The sequence below is a fragment of the Channa argus genome, chromosome 13 (assembly GCF_033026475.1).
Source record: "Channa argus isolate prfri chromosome 13, Channa argus male v1.0, whole genome shotgun sequence".
Classification (NCBI taxonomy): Eukaryota; Metazoa; Chordata; class Actinopteri; order Anabantiformes; family Channidae; genus Channa; species Channa argus.
In genome coordinates, this window is record NC_090209.1 from 26,491,591 (window position 1) to 26,515,293 (window position 23,703).

The following is a 23,703-nucleotide window of genomic DNA, read 5'->3' on the forward strand; positions in this document are numbered from 1 at the left end:
AAATAAAATAATGGGGGGGAACAACAGATTAGGTCTGGTGACATTGTTGTAGAGCAACAGCTTCATACAGGGAGGAGTTAGGGTGAACAATGAGTCAACACACAGAAGATTTGTTTGTTTGCGGTTTTCAAACTTATCCTCTTAATCCTGACCATTGTCCATCTATCCAATACTCATGTACTGTATTTCAGTTTACATTTGAGGCAATTCAAAATACATTTTTGTTAAAAAATCTAAAAGGGTGGACAGGATGCTGTATATAAGCTTTGTAAAGTTGTAACTGGGCTGTAAGAATCAAATGATTCCAGCAGTTTCTTTACGTTTTATGGCAGTGACCTCACAAGGCAACAACACAGAGAACTATTCCTGATCTGATAGCTGCTTCAGACAAAGAGATTCATATCAGGATACATCAGATATGTAAATTATCGCTTTCATAAACACTTTGCATGAAGTTGACAAAAGCACACAAGTTAAGTCATTTCTACATCAGTCACAGACTAAAAGAGAAACTGACAACAATGGAAAAGGTTCTTCTGACCATCATCACTGCTTTAGGTAAGAGTTGAACGCATTTTCTAAAATCACTTATTTCTCATGTTTTTACATCACAAGATTATTATAAGATACATTATATAATTTCTTCATATTAAAATGACTCAATATGCGGCTTTAGAGAAGAATCTGTCCGTAAGTTACGACACTATCAATTTTCTTTTTAATCGCACTTGTGTTTTCTTGCTGCATCTTGTCTTGTCAAGCTGAAGATGTTTGCACTTTGTCTCATTGCTGTGTTTTCTGAAGTTGCTGTGCGTTGAGCTGTCAGGGACGTACGTGAACACCGTGCGTGTCCCTTATTTTAAGCTAGATTTAGTTCAAACTAATACAATTTGGCAGAAGTGGTAAAATTACACAAACTCAGAAATACAAGTTCTCGCCCACATAAAGCTCCACTACAAGTCAAAGTGCCACTTTCAGTTCTTAACTCAAGTTCAATACTAAGTACATGCCCTCAAATATACTTAAAGCTAAAATGAATAAATAAAATACATTTCATAACTCCAAAAGGTTTTTTGCAGGGACTTTTATTTCCTATTTTGATTGTTTCTTTGCTCCTTATTTCTTATGTTTTTTTTTCTTATTGGAAAAATGTTGAAAAAGCTCCATTTCCACTGAGGGAAAGTGATTCCAGTTCATCTAGTGCAGCTCCAGCACCAATAAAGTCGGGCACAAAATGCTCCAAAACGGCACAGCAGCGGCACAAATAGGTCAGAAATAGGTTGGAATTAAGTAATAAGGCAGTGACATAAAGTGCCAAGTTGTTACCTCCAGGTGTGAGAAAACATGACGTATTGTTAATTGTGTCAGTTGTGTCAAAGCTATGATACTGTTGCTTTACATATTTCATCAACAAATTAAAAATAAACTATATGAAAGACAGAGGAATTTAACTAGAAGCAGTGTAGATGAAACATTAATGCTGCTGTCAGCTGGTTATTGTTTTTAGCAAAGAAGAATAAAGAAAGCTCCAGGATTAAAGTTGTCACTCATCTGAATCCTTCGTCCAGTGATTTATCCGTCCATCCATCCATTGTCTGTCTCGGGGACAACACAGGGAGACATACACTGACAACCATTCAAACTCGCATTCACATTAATGGACAGAGAGTCGGGGGAATGTCCAGAGGAATGGACAACATACACACTCCACACAGAAAGTCTGCAGCCGGCAGGTGATTTGAATCAGGGGGCTTCTATAGCTGTGAGGGGGCAGCGCTCACCACCCCTGAAGCTTTACAGTGTAACTTTTTTAATGTTACTGACCATTTGCTGTAGCTGCTCTCAGGCTGAACAAGTAGTGAACCTGTCACTGCTCGGCCGAGACATGGACACCATGTGCGTGTGCATGCTGTGGCTGCTGTTCACATACATTTAACAAATCACGTTCAGATAAAAATCCCACAAAAATCTCTAGTTTTGAATTCAATCTAAAAAGGACAAAGATCAGTGTTGTAGAGAGTTGGATCTAAAGAAAACCAGCAGTAATGTTTTTAATCATTTTATGCACTGACAAAAAGTCTTAAAACTAATGTGGTGCAGTATCATAATATACTTCCTTCTTTATATTGTATAATTTAGAGCCAATTTAAAAGTAAGATGAGTTGGAAATATTCCACTTAAAAACCTGGTTTATAATAAGTCAGTACAGTGAGTACTTAGTAAAATGATACCAAATATTATTTAGCACCATATTGAAACAATGACAAACCTGAACACACGTGTAACTTTACAAAGTTAAACTGTATTAAGTCATTTTGATCTCAGATCTAATCCACTCGCCTGTCTGTCTCTACAGGGCTGTTTCCTGTCTCATCACACGCTGAGCGTCAGTACCACTTCATTTATGAGCAGAAGAACCTGCCTGAAGCTCGGAGTTACTGCAGAGACAAATACACAGACCTGGCCACTATAGAGACCATGGAGGACATGAACAGGCTGACTGCCATGGCCAATTTAAGCCAAATGAACTATACAGATTACAGCTACGTGAGTCCACTTCTGTCTCACTATTACAACATTTAAAAGACGTGTTTGACAACCGTGTAACTGGTTGGTGTCGGCAGCACAGTTTTATGGTATTTGTGCTTTAACTGAATGGACAGTCTCCTCCAAAAGTATCAGAACAGCAAGGCCAGTGTGTTTAAATCCATCTAAGAGGTAAAAATCAGAGGCACTGAGCAAACACTGTGTGACCTGGTGGACGGAGCAACATACTACATACATGTCTTTGTTCTGTTTTCCCTGCACTTCAGCTTGGCCTGGTCCCCTCCCACTTCCCCACCTGCTCTCAGCCTCTCTGGCCAGAACTGTTTCTCATACCTTGACTAAGCTCTGCTGCTCCCTGTCTCTTCATTTTGACTGTTTTTCCAGATGCAGGGTGAGATCTGTGAAACACAAACGACAGTCAGTGACATCAGCTACAGCCTCCACAGAGCAGGGCTGAATTATTCAAACCCACGTACACATGCAGCAGCAGACTAACCCGGTTTCTCCTCCACCCCTGACTTAATCTGGAAGCCTGGTTTAAGGATTTTAACTGTATGTTGACAGAAAATGCTGCTTTCTGCCTTTTCTTTTTGTGTGTGTGTTCGAGTCTCAGCAGAGTGATAAGTGCAGGTAGAGAGAAAGTGAAAACTTTGACGTAAGCCGCTTTAAAGGTTCAGTAATATCAAATATCTTACCTCAATGATGGGACTAAAGATGAGCCTTGTTTTCAGCGAGCCTGGATCGGGCTGTATGATGACACCAACAGCTGGAGTTGGTCGCTCACAAACAAAAGCTTCTACATAAAAAAAGAAGCTGACTTCCGGAACTGGTCGCCTGGAGAACCAAACAATCTGAACAGTAATGAGCTGTGCACACAGATGTATGATGATGGATTCTGGAACGATAAGATGTGTGACGACCTCTTGCCTTCAGTCTGTTCCAATGTCGGAGGTGAGGATTTTATTTATAGTGATGATCTTTCTGCTTCTCTAGGATGATCTTTTTATACCCAATCATGACGCTGACCTGTGTTAATTAATCTTAGTTTTTGTACACAAGCCATAACATTTTTTCATTTTTAACATTTCATATGTTGTGTCTGTGCTATTTACACTCAATGCTTTTAAAATAATATGTCCTGCATATAATAAAAAAAATTTTAATATATGTTGATGTCAGTAAAGGACAATCTGCATGTTATGATACTAACCAGCGTAACATTGTTTGTCTATTTACAGGGTCAAATGTGACATTTGTCCTTGTCACAACTGCCATGACATGGACCCAGGCCCAGAACTACTGCAAAACACAGTACACAGACCTGGCCAGTGTGAGGAATCAGAATGAGAACCAGATTATAGCAGGTCTGGTACCTTCAGGACAAGTAGTCTGGATCGGCCTTTTCAGAGACTCCTGGAAGTGGTTTGATGGAAGTTCCTCCTTATTTAGGTACTGGAGAAAGAAAACGAAAGAACCAAATAACACTCAGAAGAAGGAAACTTGTGTGGCAGCAAACTTCAATGCTTCTGGACAATGGGCGGATTGGAACTGTGATTACAGGAGAGCATTTATTTGCTACACTGGTAAGTTGTGTTTTAGTCACTCATTCATTAGAAATGACTGTGTTTGCAGGTACAGTAGAAACAATGTTCCATTTGACATTCGCTAAATTGCTCTGAAGTACAGCTGAAACATGTGGGCAGGCATAGGTGCTGCAGTAGTTGGGTTATGATGTTATAGACAATTTAAACATTTTGACCTGCTGGTACTAAATAAAAATTTAATCAGGGTTATTACGATTCATGCTGAGGGAAAGTATACTAATCATTTCATGGCAATTCTTACAATATTTGTTGAGATATTTAAATTAAATTAGAAATTGAATTGAATTCACTGTCTGAGATCTTCATTTTCTTTTCATTTAAAATGCAAATTCTACATGAATGTGATTATTATCCAAATGTTCTGATAAAACCTGTTTGTTTTTTAAAGCCGTTCCTGTTTTATCCAAGCAAGTGGTGAAATGGACGTTAGAGAAACAAAGCTCGTCTCTGGATCTGAATGATCCTGTTGTGATGGAGGAGATCTTGAAGCAGGTCGAGTTTTTTTTAATACTATAGTTTTTGTTGACTTTCCAGCTTGTGAAGTAATATGAGTACATATACAATATTTCTTTTAGCAATACCTTCATCTAGAATAAGTCTGAAGTCTTATTATTTATTTATTTTTATTTTACATCTCAGATCAGTCCAGCTCTGAACCCTTTGTTCCTCCTGAGTTATAACTGGGGAGATGAATATAAAGTGTTAGGCAGATTGTTCTAGATGAGGTTTTTGAACTAGATCTTTAAATTGTCTGATATTTAGCAAAGTAAATGTTTTTGTGTCACAGCTCCAAAAGAAATTGAAGGACAGCGGACTGAATGGAGACATCAGACTGAGCTGGGTGAAGCAGTCAGATGGAAACGTCTTCCACAAGGAGAAGAACACAGAGGACTGAAACACGAGCTTTGATGATGCCAGATTATTTTCTTCCTTTTTAGTTATTTTAGTAGTGTAGTGTTTTCAGTTTCTTATTCTCTATAATTTTCATGATTATTTTAACTCATTCAAGTAATTGTAATATTTGTATTTACTGTAGGAAGAACAGTAAGAAGCATTTGTTTTATATTATAATAAAATGAGGCTGAACAAAGTGAGAGGAAACATGCTAATATGCTAATACAGATATGAGTTGTTCATTATTTTGCCTGTTGGCAGAAAAGAGAGAATCGGTTCTTTTGGCAACATCCTCCAAAATAACATATTCATGATTGTGATGAGAGCAGATGTCAGCTAACATTATTTTTATTTCATTTGTGAAGATATTTGAAAGAAGATTTATCCCTGATGAAACGAATATGTCACCCTGAGTGGTGCTCGGCAACTCCTTTTTAAACATTTTGTAATAAAAACGATGCACACGTCTTTTGAAACTCTTCTATTTTAAGGGCGTTGACGTAATATCCTAATCTGAAAAACAGGGCTGTCAGACAAAGACATGCACCCAGTGAACCAACGGTTTGGGCTAAAGGTTCATTTTCTGAAGGTGCATGAAGGCAACGTTGGCGTCTTGACATGTTTCTGTTGCCATGGACACGACCCTCCAAAGTGTTTAACATTAAGGTTTGCTGTCTACTGAACCTCACGATACACAACATCAACAAAAACAGAGGAAACCCTGCTTGGCTCACACAAAAGGATTCAGCTGTTTCCCAACTCACATTGGTTTGTTTGTCCAATGCAGGACTTTCACTTGTATCAATGTATTTCGATATTACAATTCTTCCTCCACTTTTTACTACTGTTCCCGCAGCTCGAGGTGGAGATATTTATAACTGCTTGCTCTAGGCTTGTTTCTGGCAGTTTATTTCAGTGGTTCCGTAAAAGAGTGATAAGAAATAACCTGATTCTGTTGTGTTAGTCCCTGTTCGCCCCTCATCTCCTTCTCACCCCCACCAATAGGCACTGAAGGCCTCTTAAGTGACTTTTCCTGGACCAGTGATGTGCACCTCAGTCTTAAATGCTTTTTTAGATGTTTTACCGATTAGATTTTCTTTAAACCAGAGGCACTACCTGAACCATTAAAAAAAAAAACCTCCCTACAGGCAATAGGACAGTTAAGGTTAAGATTCATCTTCAATTTAAAGTCAAGTTCTTAATGTCTCTTCTGTGTCCAATGTAAAAACTTCAGACGCTTAAAGGAGTGAGACAGTGAAGAGCAACATAAAATTGAAGAGAAACATGAAGAGAAGGAGGATCGAGAGCTGAAGCCCAGACTCAGACACACACACACACACACACACACTTATGTCTGTGTGTTGTTTTTAAAAAAATTACCACCAGTTGTGACCCGTACATTCATAGACAAATTAAGTTGCATTGTATCTGCAAACCTTTTTGACCTGAATACTTTTACCTAGTGGGAGATGACACATGACTTTGCTGTATGAATCTGTTTGTCTTAATGAATGTGCCTGAAATTAAACCAACATAATTCATTTCTTAGGAATAAACCTCTGCTTTCAATAATCACCACTGTCAGGACATTTTTTCTTCAGTCACTGAGAGTTACACCGTGTAATTAGCATCACTGCTTCTAGGTGTCACTGCAGCCTTTTCTCGGCCTAGTCTCCTGTTTTCTCCAGTCTTTTTTTTTGGTCTGGTTTTACTGTGGAACAATGACTTTCAAACGAACAATTCATGAGAAAAGTTGCTCTCATTGATGCGTTATAGCTGGTCCATAAAATATTAGTACATTATTCATATTAAAGAGCATGAGAAACTCGTTCTAAACTGTTTTCTGACATATTAAATCGCAAGGTTCAAATAGACGTATTTTATATTATTAGAACCGGGGCCAGCGCTCAGGACCAGGCGTCCTCAGATACACCGACATCAGTTCAGAGCAGCGGAGAACACTGACACAGTCTCTTGTGTTCTAGCGGCTTCGGACTGTTCACGTTAATATTTTCCGATCGTCTCTTAAAAAGCGTCTGCAGCAGAGTGGCGCAGCGGAAGCGTGCTGGGCCCATAACCCAGAGGTCGATGGATCGAAACCATCCTCTGCTAAATCGGAGCTTTTTGCGGCGGTTGCGCCCGTTTATCATTATCTCTCGTCTTCAGCTACAAACGGTTTGACACAAAACCCTTGAGTTTGGATCGCGATGAAGTGATCCGCCAGTTTCCCCAGAGACCAATGAATTCAGTTAGTATTCAGATAGTGTTGGTGTCTAGGAGAGACTGGCACGCGCAGCATTTATTTCAGCTGTCATTTAAGCATAATGTATTCAGTTACATAAAGAACACACTAAACGAACCTCTCCTGACGAGCTTTCTGTAACCACGAGTGTCCACAGGAGTTACAGATTTTACCAAACAGTAAAAACCACTTATATCCTGAAGAAGTACAATTTGAGGCATTTCTACTTGCGCTTCAGTTTTCTGCTACCACATACCGTACTTTTACGTGAGTACAAATATTTGACAGCAGTAGTTACTAATTGTTTTTCGCTATTTTTATAAAATCAATATAATAGTAGGAATCCAAGCTATCTTGTAAAATTAATAAAGTGAATACTTAAAAAAAATATCCATCGTTACCAGCTGTAACGTCAAAGTGACAACAGATTAATTCTACCATCTTCACTGATGTGAAATTAGCCTTTCTTCGTGCGTATTTCTATTTTGGCACTTAAGTATCTTTTCATGTAATACTTCGCATGTCGAACGAGCCCACTTCTCGAATTTCAGCAGCGATTATATTTAATTTAATCTTTGTAATTATATGTCTCCGTGTAATAAAACGTTTATACCGTATTAAACATAATCAGCGTGTGTCCGCGCATGCGCGTTGCAGCCATCACAGAATGACGAGCGCGTCGCAGACGCGGCCGCGGTGGCGACAGAGGTAAACAAGATTTTATGTTTTTCATTTGCACTTTTAAACCTCATTATTACAGTTGAGCTGCGGAGTTGGTTTTTAAAGGTTTCCGCTCACGTGGAAGTTCACCGGTCGAGGTGAAAGTTGTATCTGCTTGCAGCTGTCACAGCGACTTTTCAGACCTCAGCCGAGGCTAATAGTTAGCAGCGTTAGCTTGTCTATTGATAGTCAATGGAGAGACGACACAACTTCGTTTAACTGGACGAACTTAGTGAACAATTACAAACATTTGCTCATCTCATTTTTAGTGCAGAGGTTTGTTACAAAAATGTAATTTTGAAGAACTGTTTGCGTTCCGTTCTACGTTACAGCTTGCTCCTCTTTGAACCTAACTATTAGCATTAGCATGTTAGCCCTGTCAAATTTCTGAGCAGCTCCCGAGGGGCGGGACTGCTCTTGAGACGCCCAATGAAAAGTCAATATAGGCGTCCACGGGGTGGTCGGCCAATCAGGTTCGTTCATGGAGGACGCTACAGCTCGAAAACGTCAAAATGTTTTAGGAGAGTTTCGTTCATTGATTACACTGTGTTGGAGTTTTACTTTAAAGGGTCAATCGATTAATTAGCGTTTAATCCCTCTTAACTCAGACTGAGTTTTCGGGAATTCGCGAATAAACTAAATGCTAGTCGCCTGCATCCGTTATATGTGACAATTAAGACGTCCCGACCTCTGTGATGTAATCACGTCGTGGACAGTAGACGTAACTTCTGAGTTTTAGTTATTGACCTAATTGAACGTTAATGAATTAAAATACATGTTTTTCTACCTTTTATCCCGCTGTTTAATATTTATTTACACAGTTTTGTAATTAGTGTGATTTTTTTTTTTGACTTATATAAAGTGAATATATTTCAAAGCATATAAAACCTTATAGTTCATATCTATGGAAAATTGTCAGTAAATTTGCAGACCCATCACACCCTGGTCATAACCTGTTTCCCCTTCCTGAAAGGTGCTGCAAACAAACAAAAACAGATTCGAGACATGTAAGGTTTGTCTGAAATAGCTGCTGTCCAGAGCTGCATTATTAGATCGATCGCCACAATCAGTTTATCTATGTGCTCTATGTCTAGAAGTATGACTTCCTGCATGATTTTCTCCTTCTCTTTTGATGATGCAGGAAAATTTAAACATTTAAAAAATAGTTTTACTCTTTTTGCCATTTAAGGGGATACAAACTTTTACAATCAACTTTATATTTGTCTTGATTAATGTAGCGTGTTTATCATAATTTATGCACTTTGTGAAAGTAAGTATATTGTGAACTCTTGAGAATTGGATTCGGAGTCTTTCTGTGTGTAAATATTCTTGATATTCTTATATGGTCTGTAAAACAGTTGTTGATTCCAAGTGAAAAGTAAACGGCGTGTTTTATTTTGCTGTCACAGTTGTGCACATGCATGTAAAAGTTCTTATCAGCTTGTAAAATTATCCTCTCAGTTCTCTCATACAACCCAAAGAAGATAATCACAGATTTGTTAATGTAATTATTTTTTTTTGTACTTCTGCAGATGAAGACTCCTCCGGACAGGTCAGGAATCACTTTTGAAGTTGGAGCACAGCTGGAGGCCCGAGACCGCCAAAAGAACTGGTCAGAACCACAGATAAAAACAAAATAATCCGTAAATTAAATTTTGGACATACACAAAGTTAAGACAAATGTTTATGAGTTAATTTGTAATAAAGTCTATTACGTCCCATCAGGTACCAGGCTACAATTGAAAAAATTGACTACGATAAAGAGCGAATTCTGATCCACTACCGTCAGTGGAGCCGTCGACATAATGAATGGTTTCATTGGAACTCGCCGTGCCTTCGCCCACTACAGCGAGTCAGCCTGAGGAGGCATGGCCTGAACCCCCCACACTCACAACCGGTACCACATGTTGTTTCATACGTTCTGCTAAAATTCAGACTGATTTAAACCATCAAAGAGTAATGACTTGAAAAGGTATATCAAAATAATGAGACTGGAACTTTTTAGATGTGTCTTTTGGTAAAAAGACAATGTGTAGCAGAGGTTGTGTAATATTCTATTATTGCCCATCATTATCATTTACAATTTTAAATACTAATAAGACCTGTTTTATTTTGATTAAAAAGCACTGCACTATGACACGGTCTACACACTATGTTGAACTTGGCAAAGGGTGGCCCGGCTGGGGTTTCCTATTCTGTAAACGTTCCCTTCCCTGGCAAGAAGCCTCGCACAATGTGCTTCTTCTGCACCAGTGATGCACCTATAGCCCTCTTTTATCAGTAGACCCATAGACATCAAAGATGCGTTCAAGCCATATTAAACTTTTGCTTCTCAATGCACTGTCACCATCCAGGCGGCAAATGCACTGAGTGCAGTTTTGAGATAAGTGATGATGCCTACATGTACTGAAAAGTACCTGTGTCTGGCTGCATGTTATGTTTCAGAACTTGCCATCTTATAAAGCAAATCAATAATGGCTAATACCAGCTAAGTAACAGGTCGTGTGGGTGAGATTGAAGGAGAAACTAGACAATGGTAATTAATATGCACACAAATTCCACAGGGGTTAAAATTACTTAAAGTTGCGTTAGGGCGTGCTCATTTTCCTAAAGACAGTCTTTAGGTTTTTCTGTCATTATTAAAATAAAATTCATCATTGATAGAAAGTATTCAGTTAATATGACCTCTGGTGTGTAGGAATCTGCATGCTGCAGTTTTTTCCTTGTTTGACTTTTGTTATTTTTTTTGTGTTTCCTTTGTGTCAGATGTTTGTTTCGGGCACAAAGGTTCTGGCCTGTTGGACAGACTGTCGTTTCTACCCAGCCAAAATCCTGAGGGTCAACAAAGATGGTGAGGCTCAGTTTATTTACAACTGAAGTTATGTTACTGCACACTCTTGGTGAAACAGCCAGTTGATTCATCATTTCGCTATGTTTGTGCAAATATAACTTAAACTATATATTTTTTTATTTTTAGAGAGCCAGACAAATGAGACAAATTAACTGATGATTGGTTAGTTGTAGTCATGTCATAATTGTTTAACTGAAGTATGTGTGTGCTGCTTGCATGGGCGTCAGATTCTTACACAGTGCGTTTCTACGATGGAGTGGTTCGGACCGTGAAGCCCACCAAGGTCAAACCTTTCCAGAAAGTAAGAAATAGTCCACTCTCATTGCTCTTAACCTGGTTGGCTTCACTTATCACAGTTAGTTGGATTTTGTGTGCTATTGACATTTCTGTCTGGAAGCAGAAGTCGAGATCTGAGAAAACCGCAGTGGGGAGCGAGGGATGGGAGGAAGGAGAGAGCGAGGAGGAGGACTGTGTAGTGGAAGAGGAAGAGGAGAAGAACAAAGGGAAGGGAGAGGAGACAGCAACAATTGAGGAGGAGGAAGGAACAGTGGAGAGTGAGGGGGAGAGGAAGAAGAAGACAGAACATTCAGCCTCTCCTCCACCAGCAAAGAAGAAGACCATCGACTGTAAGTTACATGATGTCTGACCTCCAGCACCTGTTCTCTGTTCACCAGTTTAATAGGTCTGTATTGAACTGTCACTAATTTTAATAAATCCTTCAGAAGCGTTTCATGAAATCTGGTGAGATAAATGCTCTTGAAGGGGATTTTTGTTCGTTGTTCAGACAGATAAAAAGATTCCGTCATTGATCAATCCTTGCTCGATCATAACAAATTATGTCCGGACAGACACAGTCTTTTGGTAGAAATCAGAAATCAGCTTCAGCTGATTGGATTTGATACCTGAACGTTCACACTGAAACACACTAATAACAGAACCCATAAAAGACCCAAGTTATTTCACTTGTGTTCTGAATTATCATAATGTATAGAAACAAGAAAAGATTCTTCAGGTGAGCAGAGTGAGGAGCCAAATGTCATTATTTGCCCACTTTTACCTGCGTTTTCATATTATATCCCAGTTTTAATCAAGTTTGGTTTGGCCAGGCAGCATTTATAAAAGCTGTTGTGACAAATGACAATGTGCATTTGTGGACACCACTCCAGGCACCACAGCATGTGTGTGAGTACAGAGGGCAGTGGGTTGGTACAGCTGACTACTGGTCAAATGTGTTGTATGCTGGGTCAGCAGCACCCACCCAGGATTCACCAGAACCTTGCTTTGGTGAATCTGCATGTGGTCTCAATGCATGTGTGAGTGTCCTACGAGCACTCCAGTTCCCCCCAGCACTAGTAAAACACAACGACATTTAAAGACATACTGCTTCAATTAGAAATGGTGCACATACTCCCATAGCAGTATATTTTGACGGATCAGAGACAGAATTCAGAGCGAAAAATGTACGTTGTGCAGATGTTTCTTGTCGTAGTAATATTTAGACAGTGTTTTTATTATTATAAAAAATTAGTTTCAAGTTCTTAAGACATCATCACATGCAGATGTCATTTTACAGTATGTGACAGTTCACAGGAACAGAAATTCTTCCTCTTTGCACCTTTTCCTCCATCTCGTCTTTATGTTGCTAACATTTCTCTTGCAGGTAGAAGTAGTGGAGATCAGAATCAGCCAGTCACAGCTGACTCCACTCTACGAGCTCCTCTGAACCCTGCACACATCGACAGAGGTAAATCATTTTAATAATGGTGCGTGACCACTTCCCCTGGAAGTGGAGCTGAAGAGAGTTGATTAGATGTGAGCAGATGTGTTTGCATGTGTTTCCTTCAAATAAACCACAAATTAATAGCCTGGGCATTGGCAGTTCTAGGGTGATGCCATGAGGGGTTAGGTGACTCTGCCACCCTTACCTGTCTTCTACAAAGTGGTGGAGAGAGAGATTCAAACAGAATGCAAATGTTTCCCGGAATAAAAATGCCAGAACCACAGTTTTAAAACTACCGTTCTTCCTGATGTTCATTTTTTTACACATTGCTCTTGCTGTTGTTTAACCTCAGCCTTTGTTGTACAGATGTTTTGCTGGAACGTCAGGCCCACCTGCCCACCACGCACAAATTCAGCAGAGAACCACGTAAGTTCACTCACACTTTACACAAACTACACTCTTGTTTAAAACTGTTCCAATCTTCATGCTCCTAAACAATACAGACACATTCAAACACCACAGTAATGATCTGTAGCTGGACTTGATGTGGGAACTGTAATGCAGATCTCGTCTGGGTCCATGTTTATTTCTGTTGCAGAGCTGTCTGCAGCTCAGTGTCAGTTTATCAAACAGAGTATAAAATTTCTTTCCTCATTAAAAGTAGCCTGTATTACCAGTGCCTGTTTGCAGTGTCCTCCATGCGTATGCAGACATCCATCACGGGATTATTGAGATACTTTAAAAATTCATACATTTATTTGGATGAGTAAATCTTGAGATAATGATATTCAGGGTACAGTAAGTGATCTACAGTTATGCTGACATTAATATCCATTTAATGTTTGAGCTCTGCAATCTTCAGTGTTTTGCAATAATAACTTGTAGTACTTTTATGCAGTATTTACTCTGTCAAAGTGCTCCAGAGTCTTGGAGCTTTGACAGCAAAGGCTTTGTCACTTCTACTTACTTAGACTAATTTGGGAAAAGCTAAAAACTTCTTAAAAGAAGACCCGAATCTGCATTTTGGATCATTAAGGGTGATGGGTTCAGGCTTGAACTTCATCAGGTGCAGTTTAAACAGCAGTTCTGCAATGAGCATTCCCCCAGTATGATTCTATTTCCTGACAAGCTTTCTCCTTCTCTCAGTGTACCGGGTGATAAAGAACCAGCCTCCTCCTATACTTTCCATCGAGTTGGATCACAACCCTTTCAAATGTCTTGCTGTGGGCTGCACCAAGTCGTTCAGAAAGGCGAGTCTGCTGCACTACCACATCAAGTATTACCACTCAGACCAGCAGCTGGAAGAGCGAGGCAGCGAGCAGGAAGCACCGAGGTTGGTTGACAGTTCAAAAGCTGTACATAAAGTTACACATGAAAGTTGTGTTTAACACTGACTGCTCTTGTAGGAGGAAGCATTCATCTTCTGAGGGGGGCGACTTGTCCAATAGGAAGAATGAGAACCAGAACAGCACCAGTCTCAGTGATGACGTGGAGAGCAGCATAATGGGAACAGGTAGGATGACTGCACATGCACAAACATCCAGTCACCTGAATTGCAAGCAAGCTGCCTTATTATTATTATTGTTAGCTGCTGTGCTGAGGAGGTGGTGATTTTTAGAAAAGTGGTGTCATGGTCACCTGGTTCTGTTTACTCAGTTTTCCTCTTTGACGTTGTTCATGTTCAGGAATGTTGTTTAAAAAAAACCTGGAATAGAAACTAGTTTTCTAGGGTATTGAAAGGAAGGCTAAGGTCTGATATGATCATATTGTTTCACTTCTTGGAGATAATTACGTGTGGGTTGTTCTAACAAAAGACAACAGAGGGCAGAGTTACTGTATTTTTAACCATCATCCTCATTTTATGGTACAGTTTAAACACTGTCAGGAAGATTTAGATAATCAAAGAACATTTAAACAGTTAAACTGCAGCTATAATTATAAATATTATAAACAGACCATTTACCAAACATTGTCCATTGTTTCCCCTAGAAACTTTTTCAGGCACGGTGCGCGCACACACAAAAATAATTTGGGTATTTATTTCTCATGCAGCACCTATGGTTGGTAAATTCCATGTAAGGGTCAAGTAAAACAGTGAATATCAATAGGATGTATTTATTGCATGCAAATAAATTCTCCTGTATGTGTCACTGGGGCCTCAATTAAAGCCCTCTGGGATGTTCCTCTTCTAACAGATGCCATATACAACAGAATAGTCCTGCCAACCCTGCCAGTTATGAAAGACTATGTTTATGAGTGCTATTTCATTAAATATACGTTTTGTTGAAGTATTTTTTTTTTAATTTTTTTAGTTTTTTTTAGTTTTAGAACATAACATTATTACATATTATTATTACATATTTGCTACAGGTTGAGAATAAGATTAAAATTAAACTAAATTATCTCAGTGTTCTATTTACTATTAGCTGAACTTTTACAGTTCATATAGCAACATCACTGTCTTTCTCTGACCCATCCAACCTGTCTGTCTGTGAGCAGATGTGAAGAAGGATGGAGGGAGAGAGAAAACAGGAAGACAGGAAAGAAAGGAGAAGAAGAATTTCCTGAGAGTTAAACTAAAGAAGAAGAAAAGGAAGAAGAAGAAGAAAAGTCAGTTGGGTGAGAGTCAGTTCACAGTCCCGATAGATAGCTCAGATTCATCAACACGGATTTAGATGCAGAACTAGTAAAGTCGTTACTTATAATACTTTAAAATCTAGCTCTGGAAACTGCTTCATTACAAACCTTAAAAACTTCACATTTATGTTTAAATGTATAAAAATATTTTTTCACCTTTATTAACACAATAGCTCTTGACCGACCTGTTGTTTTCAGAACACCTGTATACACCTGTTCACAGTGTTTTTACCTTACGTGTGAATAAGTTCTGCATCTCTCTGCTTATCAGGACTTGGCAGCAGTGATGACGAGAACTCAGACAGGCCTCCAATTACCCTGAAGTTATCCACTGGACCCCACAGCACACACTCACAAGGTGGGAACTCGTGCACCTTTACAAACTACAAAAAGCTGAATAATCCCAGCACTTCAAGTCCTTTTTCTATGTTACAAAGATGGATATGCCTGTAAAACCTTTACCAGAATACCTGGCTAAATCTAAATGCACTGAGTGTAAAATCAGCTGTTCATTACCTCTCAGCTGACGATGGCAGTGATTGGTCGACACTAACTGCAGAGAGTGGAGAGGACACATCCTCTTGGCCTCTTACCATGGAGTTGGAGGAGTGTGAGGTGGTGAGGTGTGTGTGCGAGGTGGACGAAGAGAACGATTTCATGATCCAGGTAACACACATGTTTTTATAGCTGCTACTTTTCAGTTGAGTTTCTTACTGCATTCTGTTTGACAAATGTACTCACGTTCCTAAGTGCACACTGAGTTTAGCTTCAGTGTTTAATAACTTCTCATGTCCATACTCCTTTTTTATCAGACTACAGTAATAAATGTCAGTTTAACCCTTTTTTGTGTTTCTCTTTAGTGTGAGTCATGTCTGTGTTGGCAGCATGGCACCTGTATGGGTTTATATGAGGACAATGTCCCACACAACTACATCTGTTACTACTGCAGACACACTGCAGGTGGGATCTTAAATGGTGCCGTTGTTCCTTTAGTCTAGTTATTTACACGAAACCTTGTTCCAGGACTGGCAGTTTTCTATGTGTGTGTATTTCTCCTCATTTAACTTCACACTCCTGCTTAGGTTGGAGGCGAGCCCAGCGTTTCCTGGCAGAGCCTGACTTGCTGACATCTGGTCATTTGTTTGGCCTGTCATGTGTGAAGGAGAACTACTCTGAAGTCAACGCTTCCAAGATCTCACGCACAAACTATCTGCTGGCGCACACGTATGCCCTCACTCAGGTTCTCAGTGGCCTGCAGCTCAAAATCAGCCTCTTACAGTAAGTACAGGCATGTTAGCGACTTGTGACATTTTCTGTTTGAGTCCATATATTTAGAGACCTGTATTTAACACTTTTCTGTCTCTGCTCACAGCTCTCCATCCCATCCTGACCTTCAGCTGTGGAGGTTGCCATGGAAACGAGAGGAGGGGACGAGATTGACATGCAACCCTAGAGGAGATCCCACTGTGTGCTACGTCAGCAGCGAGCACTGCTACCAGAAGCCCGGAGCATCATGGGAAAAAGAGGAGAGAGGGCAGAGTGCTGTGGTGAAGCAGGAACAGAGCTCTGAGCAGACGGTAACAACTTTGCAGATCATGTTTAATCCGTACACCACATTTTGAAACAGCAGTAGGTTTCTCCACATTTGAAGGGATAGACCCAGTCGCTGCAGAAACAGCAGTCCTGATTGAATAGAACATCTGGGGGCTGCAAAGGCTACATTTTTCCATCTATGCTAGATCCCTGGGTTCTGTAATTCACTATCAGTGCTGTGCTGATGACACACACCTATTCCTGTCCTTTCCACCAGAGGACCACACGATCTTATCTTGTAATTTTGCCTGTAACGCCTCTGCTTTGATGAGAGAGAGATATTTTCAGCCTAACCTCTCAAAGACAAAAGTTCTAGTCTTCTCAGCCAGACCTTCAGTACAACACAAAGTTGGGACAGACAATGAAGTTTATTGTATCTTATCTTATCATAACTTCAACATCAACTTACGGTCCTCAGTGCTGGTCCCCACTAAGTCTAGTGAAATATGGAGATTATCACTGACATCCAGGTAACCTTTACTGACCGATAACCTCAGAAGAAGAGACCCTACCTTTCTAAAAACAAAACCCTAAAAAGTCCACACATAAGCAAAAGTAAATTATTATTATACAATAAATACATCTTATTAATACTCACCTTGCATTACTTGAGCTTTACATGGAATTTACCAACCAAAATAACCACAAATGTTTGTGTGAACAAATAATCCTCTGGCCACCGTGTCTGAAAAATGTTTTAGAGGAAACACTGCTATAAAACCACACTACATAAGAGAAAGATCTGAGAAAATAGAAATAGCGTGGTAACATGGTTAAAAAAGTGACCACACTGTTTGCTGAGTTCAGTAGTAGTGTTGATGTAGGAGAAGCTAAATTATTAGTTTCAGCTGTGTGAAAAGATATTTTCACTTTTGGCAGAAATACAATGGTTCTGTGTTTTTCTGTGGAGTGTTTTGTTTTTACAGACAATTTGACTTCATCATTAGTATTTACAAAAAGAGAACTTTGTGGGATTCCACAGTGATGGGGAAGAAACTGTCGAGACAAAATGTGTCCTATAGACACAGAGTGAAGCGCAAAGAGAAGTAAGAAGAAACTTTTTGCAGCTACATAGGTTTTCGACTAGATTCTCTACAGAACACAGGATCTCACCAAATTGAATACATATATATACATATAAACAGCACAAACTGCTGTTTGTCATCCCTGTTTGTTTCCACACAAGGACACGTAACTGTCTCCTGGGAATTCTGAGTTGGTTGCCTTCGTAGGGCCAGTGTTTACTGAACAGTGTTCAGTTCTACCTGTCCAGAGGATGGAGTGAACCGTTAACTTGGCAGTTTGTGTCAACCCCAGGTGACCAAAGCCCGAAGTGATGGGGTTGATGTGGGAAGTAATCTGTGCTTTATTACAAAAAACAACAAAGCTCAGCTGACTGAGGTAGAAGCAGCACCTCATGTTCACAACACCGTGCAGGCTCCCGCTGTTGCTATGAGACCACTGAAAACCGGTTTGAGGCTCTGCGCTTATTCTGGGAAATGTTTGTCTATTTTTACCTCCTTGTGCTTTGGGAGTATGAGCACAAAGCAAAGCTCCTCACAGAAGAGACTGTTAACACATTAAACCACAACCTTTTTGTAGTTAGTTTATCCCCTTCATCCTGCTCTCCCAGTGTATTTCCATCAAAATCCAGGTTCACTGTCTAAAAGATGCTTCTAATATAAGTGGGGCCAAACTCCAAAGTCCTCACCCTTAAATGTAAATCTTTATCTAAGACTTCAATCCTTCAGTTAGTCACATTTTGTGGATGTCTTCCAAAGTTGCTACGTTGAGGCTAATTTAGTCTTTTTGTTATTTCCCCTCACTGCTGCTCAACAGGGAAACTCAGCAGGGAAGAATTTCACACTAAAAAGACTTGATTCCACATGATTTGATTAACTCATTGTCCTGAAGCTTCTACTAACTTTAAGTACACATTTAAATACATTTTTTGTATTTCTTCAAAATAGAGAAGGAAAAACTCAGGTTGAGCATTATGGCCCTGCTGGTTGGTCTACACTATCAAATAGTAGCAGACCACCTGATTCACTTGTTTTGTTTTGAAAAACAAAAGGTTTTATCACTAAATAGCTGATGCAGTCAAGTGAAAGAAACTTCATCAACACACCCATTCACTTGATTTAAATCAGGACAACTCGAGATGGAGCAGCGTACTACATGCAAAAGCTCAGGCTTATAATACGGGCATTGTACTACATGGTTCAAAAGATCAAGTCCAGATAGTATCTCACTTGGACACTTATGTTGTTACATAATTCCAGTGCATGTGATAAAGAGGCTTAAGGGCTCTGGTCTCCACTGAAACAGGAAACCTGATTGTGTGTTTGTGTAGGCAATAAAGTCTGAGGACGTCAACGACCAAATGACAGACACCTCGACAGATGATGGTAGAGACTCAGTGACACATGCAGACACGCAGAGACGCACCAGCATTAAATCAGAAGAGCTGACAGACGGCGAGGAAAGCACACAAACTCAGACAAACACATCTGAGACTCGTCCAGCATCTGTTGCCGACTGTCAGCTGAACCTGCTGGAACACGTTGAATCTCTTCACCACCAGATCAGTGCCAGGATGGACGTGATAGAGCGGGAACTGGACGGTAACACACACACACTCGGAAACAATTCATCCACTTCACTTGTTCAACAGTTTGTAGATTTAATTACAAGTGGACAAAGTTGCCATTTTTGCCTGTTAAAGTACGATACTTTATTTTCTGGTGTAGTAATTAATAACACTTTTAAAAAAAGGAGATTTCACTAAGATGCACTGATGACATTTCCACCTAATGTATTTTTACAAATTAACATTATCTGACACAAATACGTTGAGTTATGGTTGGTGGCAGCAGATGAAGTAGTCAGAAAATAGGGCTGAACGATTAATTTTAATCTCAATAGATAATGCAGTATAACAGAAAACATGTTTTTTTATGTTGCCTTACCTGCAGGCTCGAAATGCTCTATCTGCCCTCCTCCACCTGTAGAGGGAGTGAGTGAGGGAGACAAAAACAAGTTTAAGTACAGTGCTGCTAATTGCAGTGAAAACGGCCTCTGCAGAATCAAACACGATGTCGATGAGCAAGAAACCTCAGTAATGTCAAAACAAAACAGTTGAAGTTAAAGATTAAAAAGTGAACTGTGAACATCACCTTGGCGGGCTAGTCAGCTGGAACCTTGGTGACTTGTTTGCATGTTGGTATTTCCATGTTTTTATACACCAACTAATATTTTGTAGTGGAAATAGTCAAAAACCGCATAGATGAATAAGTTTGCGTAGGTGATGTTTTCATCCTAACATTTTAGAGCCCAGTATGCTGTAGCTGGACTTATTAGTTTGAACACTCTTTGAATATGATTATTTTAACAAAAAATGTTTGTTTACACAGTTCAAATGTTCCCATTTTTACACTTTTACCCATTTTTTGGTAAAAGTGCTGTATGATGATGAAGTATTAGCGTGTATAAATGATTTAACAGAAGCTAACTCCCGTCTCCCTCCCTCAGTACTGGAGTCCTGGCTGGACCACTCGGGCGAGCTCGAGCCTCCTGACCCTTTGTCCCGGCTCCCGCAGCTCAAGCAGCGAATCAGACGGCTGCTGTGTGACCTGTGCATCGTCAGACGCCTGCCTGTCTGCCGCTGACACTTTTTGCTCCCTAATCGCTGATCCCTGACCTTTTCCCCTGCAACTCACTGCTAGCCAGTAAGAGCAAGCAGACAGACCGCGTGCCTGGCTTGGCTAGCGTACGACCACACAGACTGGCTGAATCGCAGAGTGCAGCTGAGTCTGGAGAGAAAACGTTGCTTCGTTTCCAATCAGTTGCAGCACTGCATCCCCTGTTGGAGAGAAGATGCACGGCACAAAACGGGGAGTGTGACATTTTGTTAGAAAGTGACTGAACAGGTCATTTTTGTTAGTAAACTTCACAAATGTACATGAACATTTCTCCCACTGCGGTGATGACAGGTTGGATCATTGATAAATTTGGTTTTTGATGCTGTCATTCATATTTTCAGGAGCACGATAATTTTTGAGTTTTGTCTTAATATTAGACAGAAGTTACAGATGAATTTAAACTGAACTTTGCACATTTTCTAACTGCTTTTCAAGCTGAGAAACTTTAAAATGTAACTGCTTCCAAGCAGCTACTTTAAAGGATTTGAGTAGAACACGAGGATTTATTTGAAAGATTATTCTAATTGATATTTCTTAAAACAGAGATTTTGTAATTGTACTAAAATTAACTATACTAATAACGTTTTAAGTAAAAACAATCTCAGTTTTAGAACAATAGTAAAATTTGTGACATTTTCATGTAATATTTAGTTCGTGGGCAGCACTTCCTGCTTTCTCTGCTCCATTTGCACCCTATGACCCCTGTTTTCTTTCACATTAGCTTTTCATTAAATACAGAGTAACAAGGAGAACAACAGATCGAACTGTTTCACTAACTAGCATCGAGTGTTAGTTTGGTCGCTAATGTGCTGATAATTTAGCACCACTGATTTTAAAAGATGTATTTGCAGTAGTGAAAAGTACCAAATTTAATTCCAAGTACAATTTTGTGGTACTTTTCTTGTCTATTGCTATTTTGTAGTACATTTCAAAGGGAAATATTGTACCCTTTACTGACAGCTGTGCATACTCTACATTAAAAATGAACGAGCATGTTACAAGCTTTTCAAATGTGAGACGGAAACATAATTTCACAGTTTCCCTCGTGACAGGTTATTAGCAGTTCGGTATGTTTGAGGCCAGTAGAGCTAGAAATTTCACAAAAGACAAAGAACATCTTCTTTTTCTGTCCTCCATGAATCATTTTTAGTCTTTAGTCTTATGTTGGAAAACTATTTTTTATAAAGCTATTAAAACCAGCAACAGCTCAGCGACATTATATGATGCGTTAACGTTGCGATAAGGCAATGTACTGTATGTACTCACAGACGTTATTACTTTTACTTTCAACACTCTACTAGGAAACTGTATTTTTGTGATAATACATCTGTAGTTTTATTTGACTGAAATTTTGAATGCAGGGACTCACTGTTTTAATCTGCGTTTTGATGTCATGGACTCTTCTAACCTTCTAACGATTATTCCTGTACAGCAGTTTATTCTCATGCAGAGAAAGTTAAAGTTGAAACTGAAGAGTGTAACACATAAGCTACAACAGCTCCCTGCTCTTTCTGTTCTCTGACCACTTCCAAGGTGGGTTTCAAACACAGCATCCTATGACCTGGTCTTGTAGGGTGAAGGTGGACAGTTGTGTTTTTCCCTCTGCTGTGTTTAGTTGCTGTTTACACACCTGTGTGTGTGTGTGTGTGTGTGTGTGTTTTCACACAGCTTTTGTTATGCTTCTCCCTGAGAGGACTCTGGAGTCTCTGGTGACAGCCCCACAAACATCTGCCCCTACAAGTTCAGAGTTTCCCACAGAATTTGATTATACTTGTGGCAGTAGGTGACCGGGGTTGGGGGGTGGCAGGGCAGAGCACTGCAGTGAATTGGCTGTTATGGGTGGGCTGGCTGAAATGTAGCTCCAAGAACTTGTCTCCCAAGCAGAACCTGAGCCAAGGGTGTAAAGTTCAGTTCTGGCTCACAAGGTTCCTGCATTGGGAACAGGCCTTAAGGTTGTCTCTTTTGGAATAATTCAGAATTCTGTTTTTCTTTAAGATGAATGTTGGGTTTCAACTTCATTGAACGAGCAGCCTCACAGGAGACTTTATGGACATCAGTCTCAGCCATGATTGGTTCTGAACAGTTTTCTCTGTTCATCTGTTGTGATTGTTGGTTTCAAGTTCCACTTTTCTAGATTCATATCAAAGCTTTAAATTTGTCTCCTCACTGTGTTTCTGACAGAGATATGTCAGTTAAGCTTCTCAAAAACATTTTCAAGAGCAAAAAAGTTGATTCTTGACATCTGGGGACAAAATAATCTCACTCAGCAACATCTTGCAGCCGTCGTCAGCATATAGAACTGACTATAAATACATAGTCGTATCTGTGAGTTCTGTTACGTTCAGTTCTGTCTCAACACATTTGAACCATGGACACAGTCACCTCTGTAGCGCATATAAAACTAGTTCCACAGATGTGGAAATGCTTGTGTTCACAAGTGTTAGTATTTTGTATTGAGCAGTACAAGTTTGCTAACCATTAAACAAACAAAGATGTAAATATGTCTAATTGAATATTTTCTACTCTTGTACAAGAGACTGTATAAAGCTGCAGATTTATTTTGATAGCAACAGTGGAGTATTGGAAGAATTGAAAGAAAACTTAAATATTTGAGTGAAGAGTTGTAATTTCTACAATTTACAAGATACACGTTTTCTTAAAGTGTTGCTTTGGCCTCAAAATATGACTTTTTTGCTCATTATATTTAGACATTTATTCTGAAAATCTGGTGGGAAGCAACAAGGATGAATGTTTTTTGTTTGTCTGAGATGTAAATTTTCTGTAGAAATTCTCTGTACAAGCACTGTGTAAGCAGGTAAAACAATCTTTTCTGCCATTCCACGTCTCGAAAACACACAATTCTGACTTTATTCTTATTTCTTTGGGATCTGATGCCCTTATTACTCTCTGAATGAAATAAATGTTCCTGTTTGCCGTTCCTCACAGCTTCTGGTGCTTCTCTCACTGATTGGGAATCTAACTTGATACAGGTGCAGTGCTGTTAGATTAATTGTTAACCCCAGTTTTAGATGATCCTTAATCCTTGGTTGCAAGATTTTAGTCAGTTTTTATGTTTACAGTTCATGTTTATAAGCAACCAATAAAGCTTTGACCAGCTACTGGCAGAAAATAAATTCTTCATACCGTTTCTATATAGTATTAATAAGAGTTAAAGCCATGTTTAATTTAGTTGT

At 39.5% G+C, this 23,703-nt stretch overlaps 2 protein-coding genes across 5 annotated transcripts; both read left to right on the forward strand.

Annotated features, from left to right (window-relative positions):
- Positions 1-6: 6 nt before the first annotated feature.
- Positions 7-6,608, forward strand: LOC137139938 (macrophage mannose receptor 1-like). The gene is made up of 6 exons (XM_067527863.1): positions 7-558; positions 2,357-2,547; positions 3,279-3,498; positions 3,786-4,130; positions 4,540-4,643; positions 4,939-6,608. Exons 1-6 carry the CDS (start codon positions 450-452, stop codon positions 5,044-5,046), a joined length of 1,077 nt encoding a protein of 358 aa, XP_067383964.1. The 5' UTR covers positions 7-449; the 3' UTR covers positions 5,047-6,608.
- A 1,240-nt stretch (positions 6,609-7,848) lies between these two features.
- On the forward strand, positions 7,849-23,448 carry LOC137139135 (PHD finger protein 20-like). 4 transcript variants are annotated; one of them, XM_067525937.1, is made up of 18 exons: positions 7,849-7,995; positions 9,540-9,619; positions 9,733-9,904; positions 10,774-10,858; positions 11,086-11,159; positions 11,256-11,484; positions 12,519-12,602; positions 12,945-13,004; positions 13,725-13,911; positions 13,985-14,091; positions 15,078-15,197; positions 15,487-15,573; positions 15,739-15,881; positions 16,076-16,175; positions 16,298-16,493; positions 16,588-16,792; positions 19,162-19,432; positions 20,340-23,448. In XM_067525937.1, exons 2-18 carry the CDS (start codon positions 9,540-9,542, stop codon positions 20,474-20,476), a joined length of 2,337 nt encoding a protein of 778 aa, XP_067382038.1. In that variant the 5' UTR covers positions 7,849-7,995; the 3' UTR covers positions 20,477-23,448. The 4 variants fall into 4 exon arrangements, with proteins under 4 accessions (XP_067382038.1, XP_067382040.1, XP_067382041.1 ...); XM_067525939.1 differs by having other exon boundaries at positions 15,078-15,188; XM_067525938.1 differs by having other exon boundaries at positions 7,850-7,995; positions 11,259-11,484.
- The last annotated feature ends 255 nt before the right edge of the window (positions 23,449-23,703 follow it).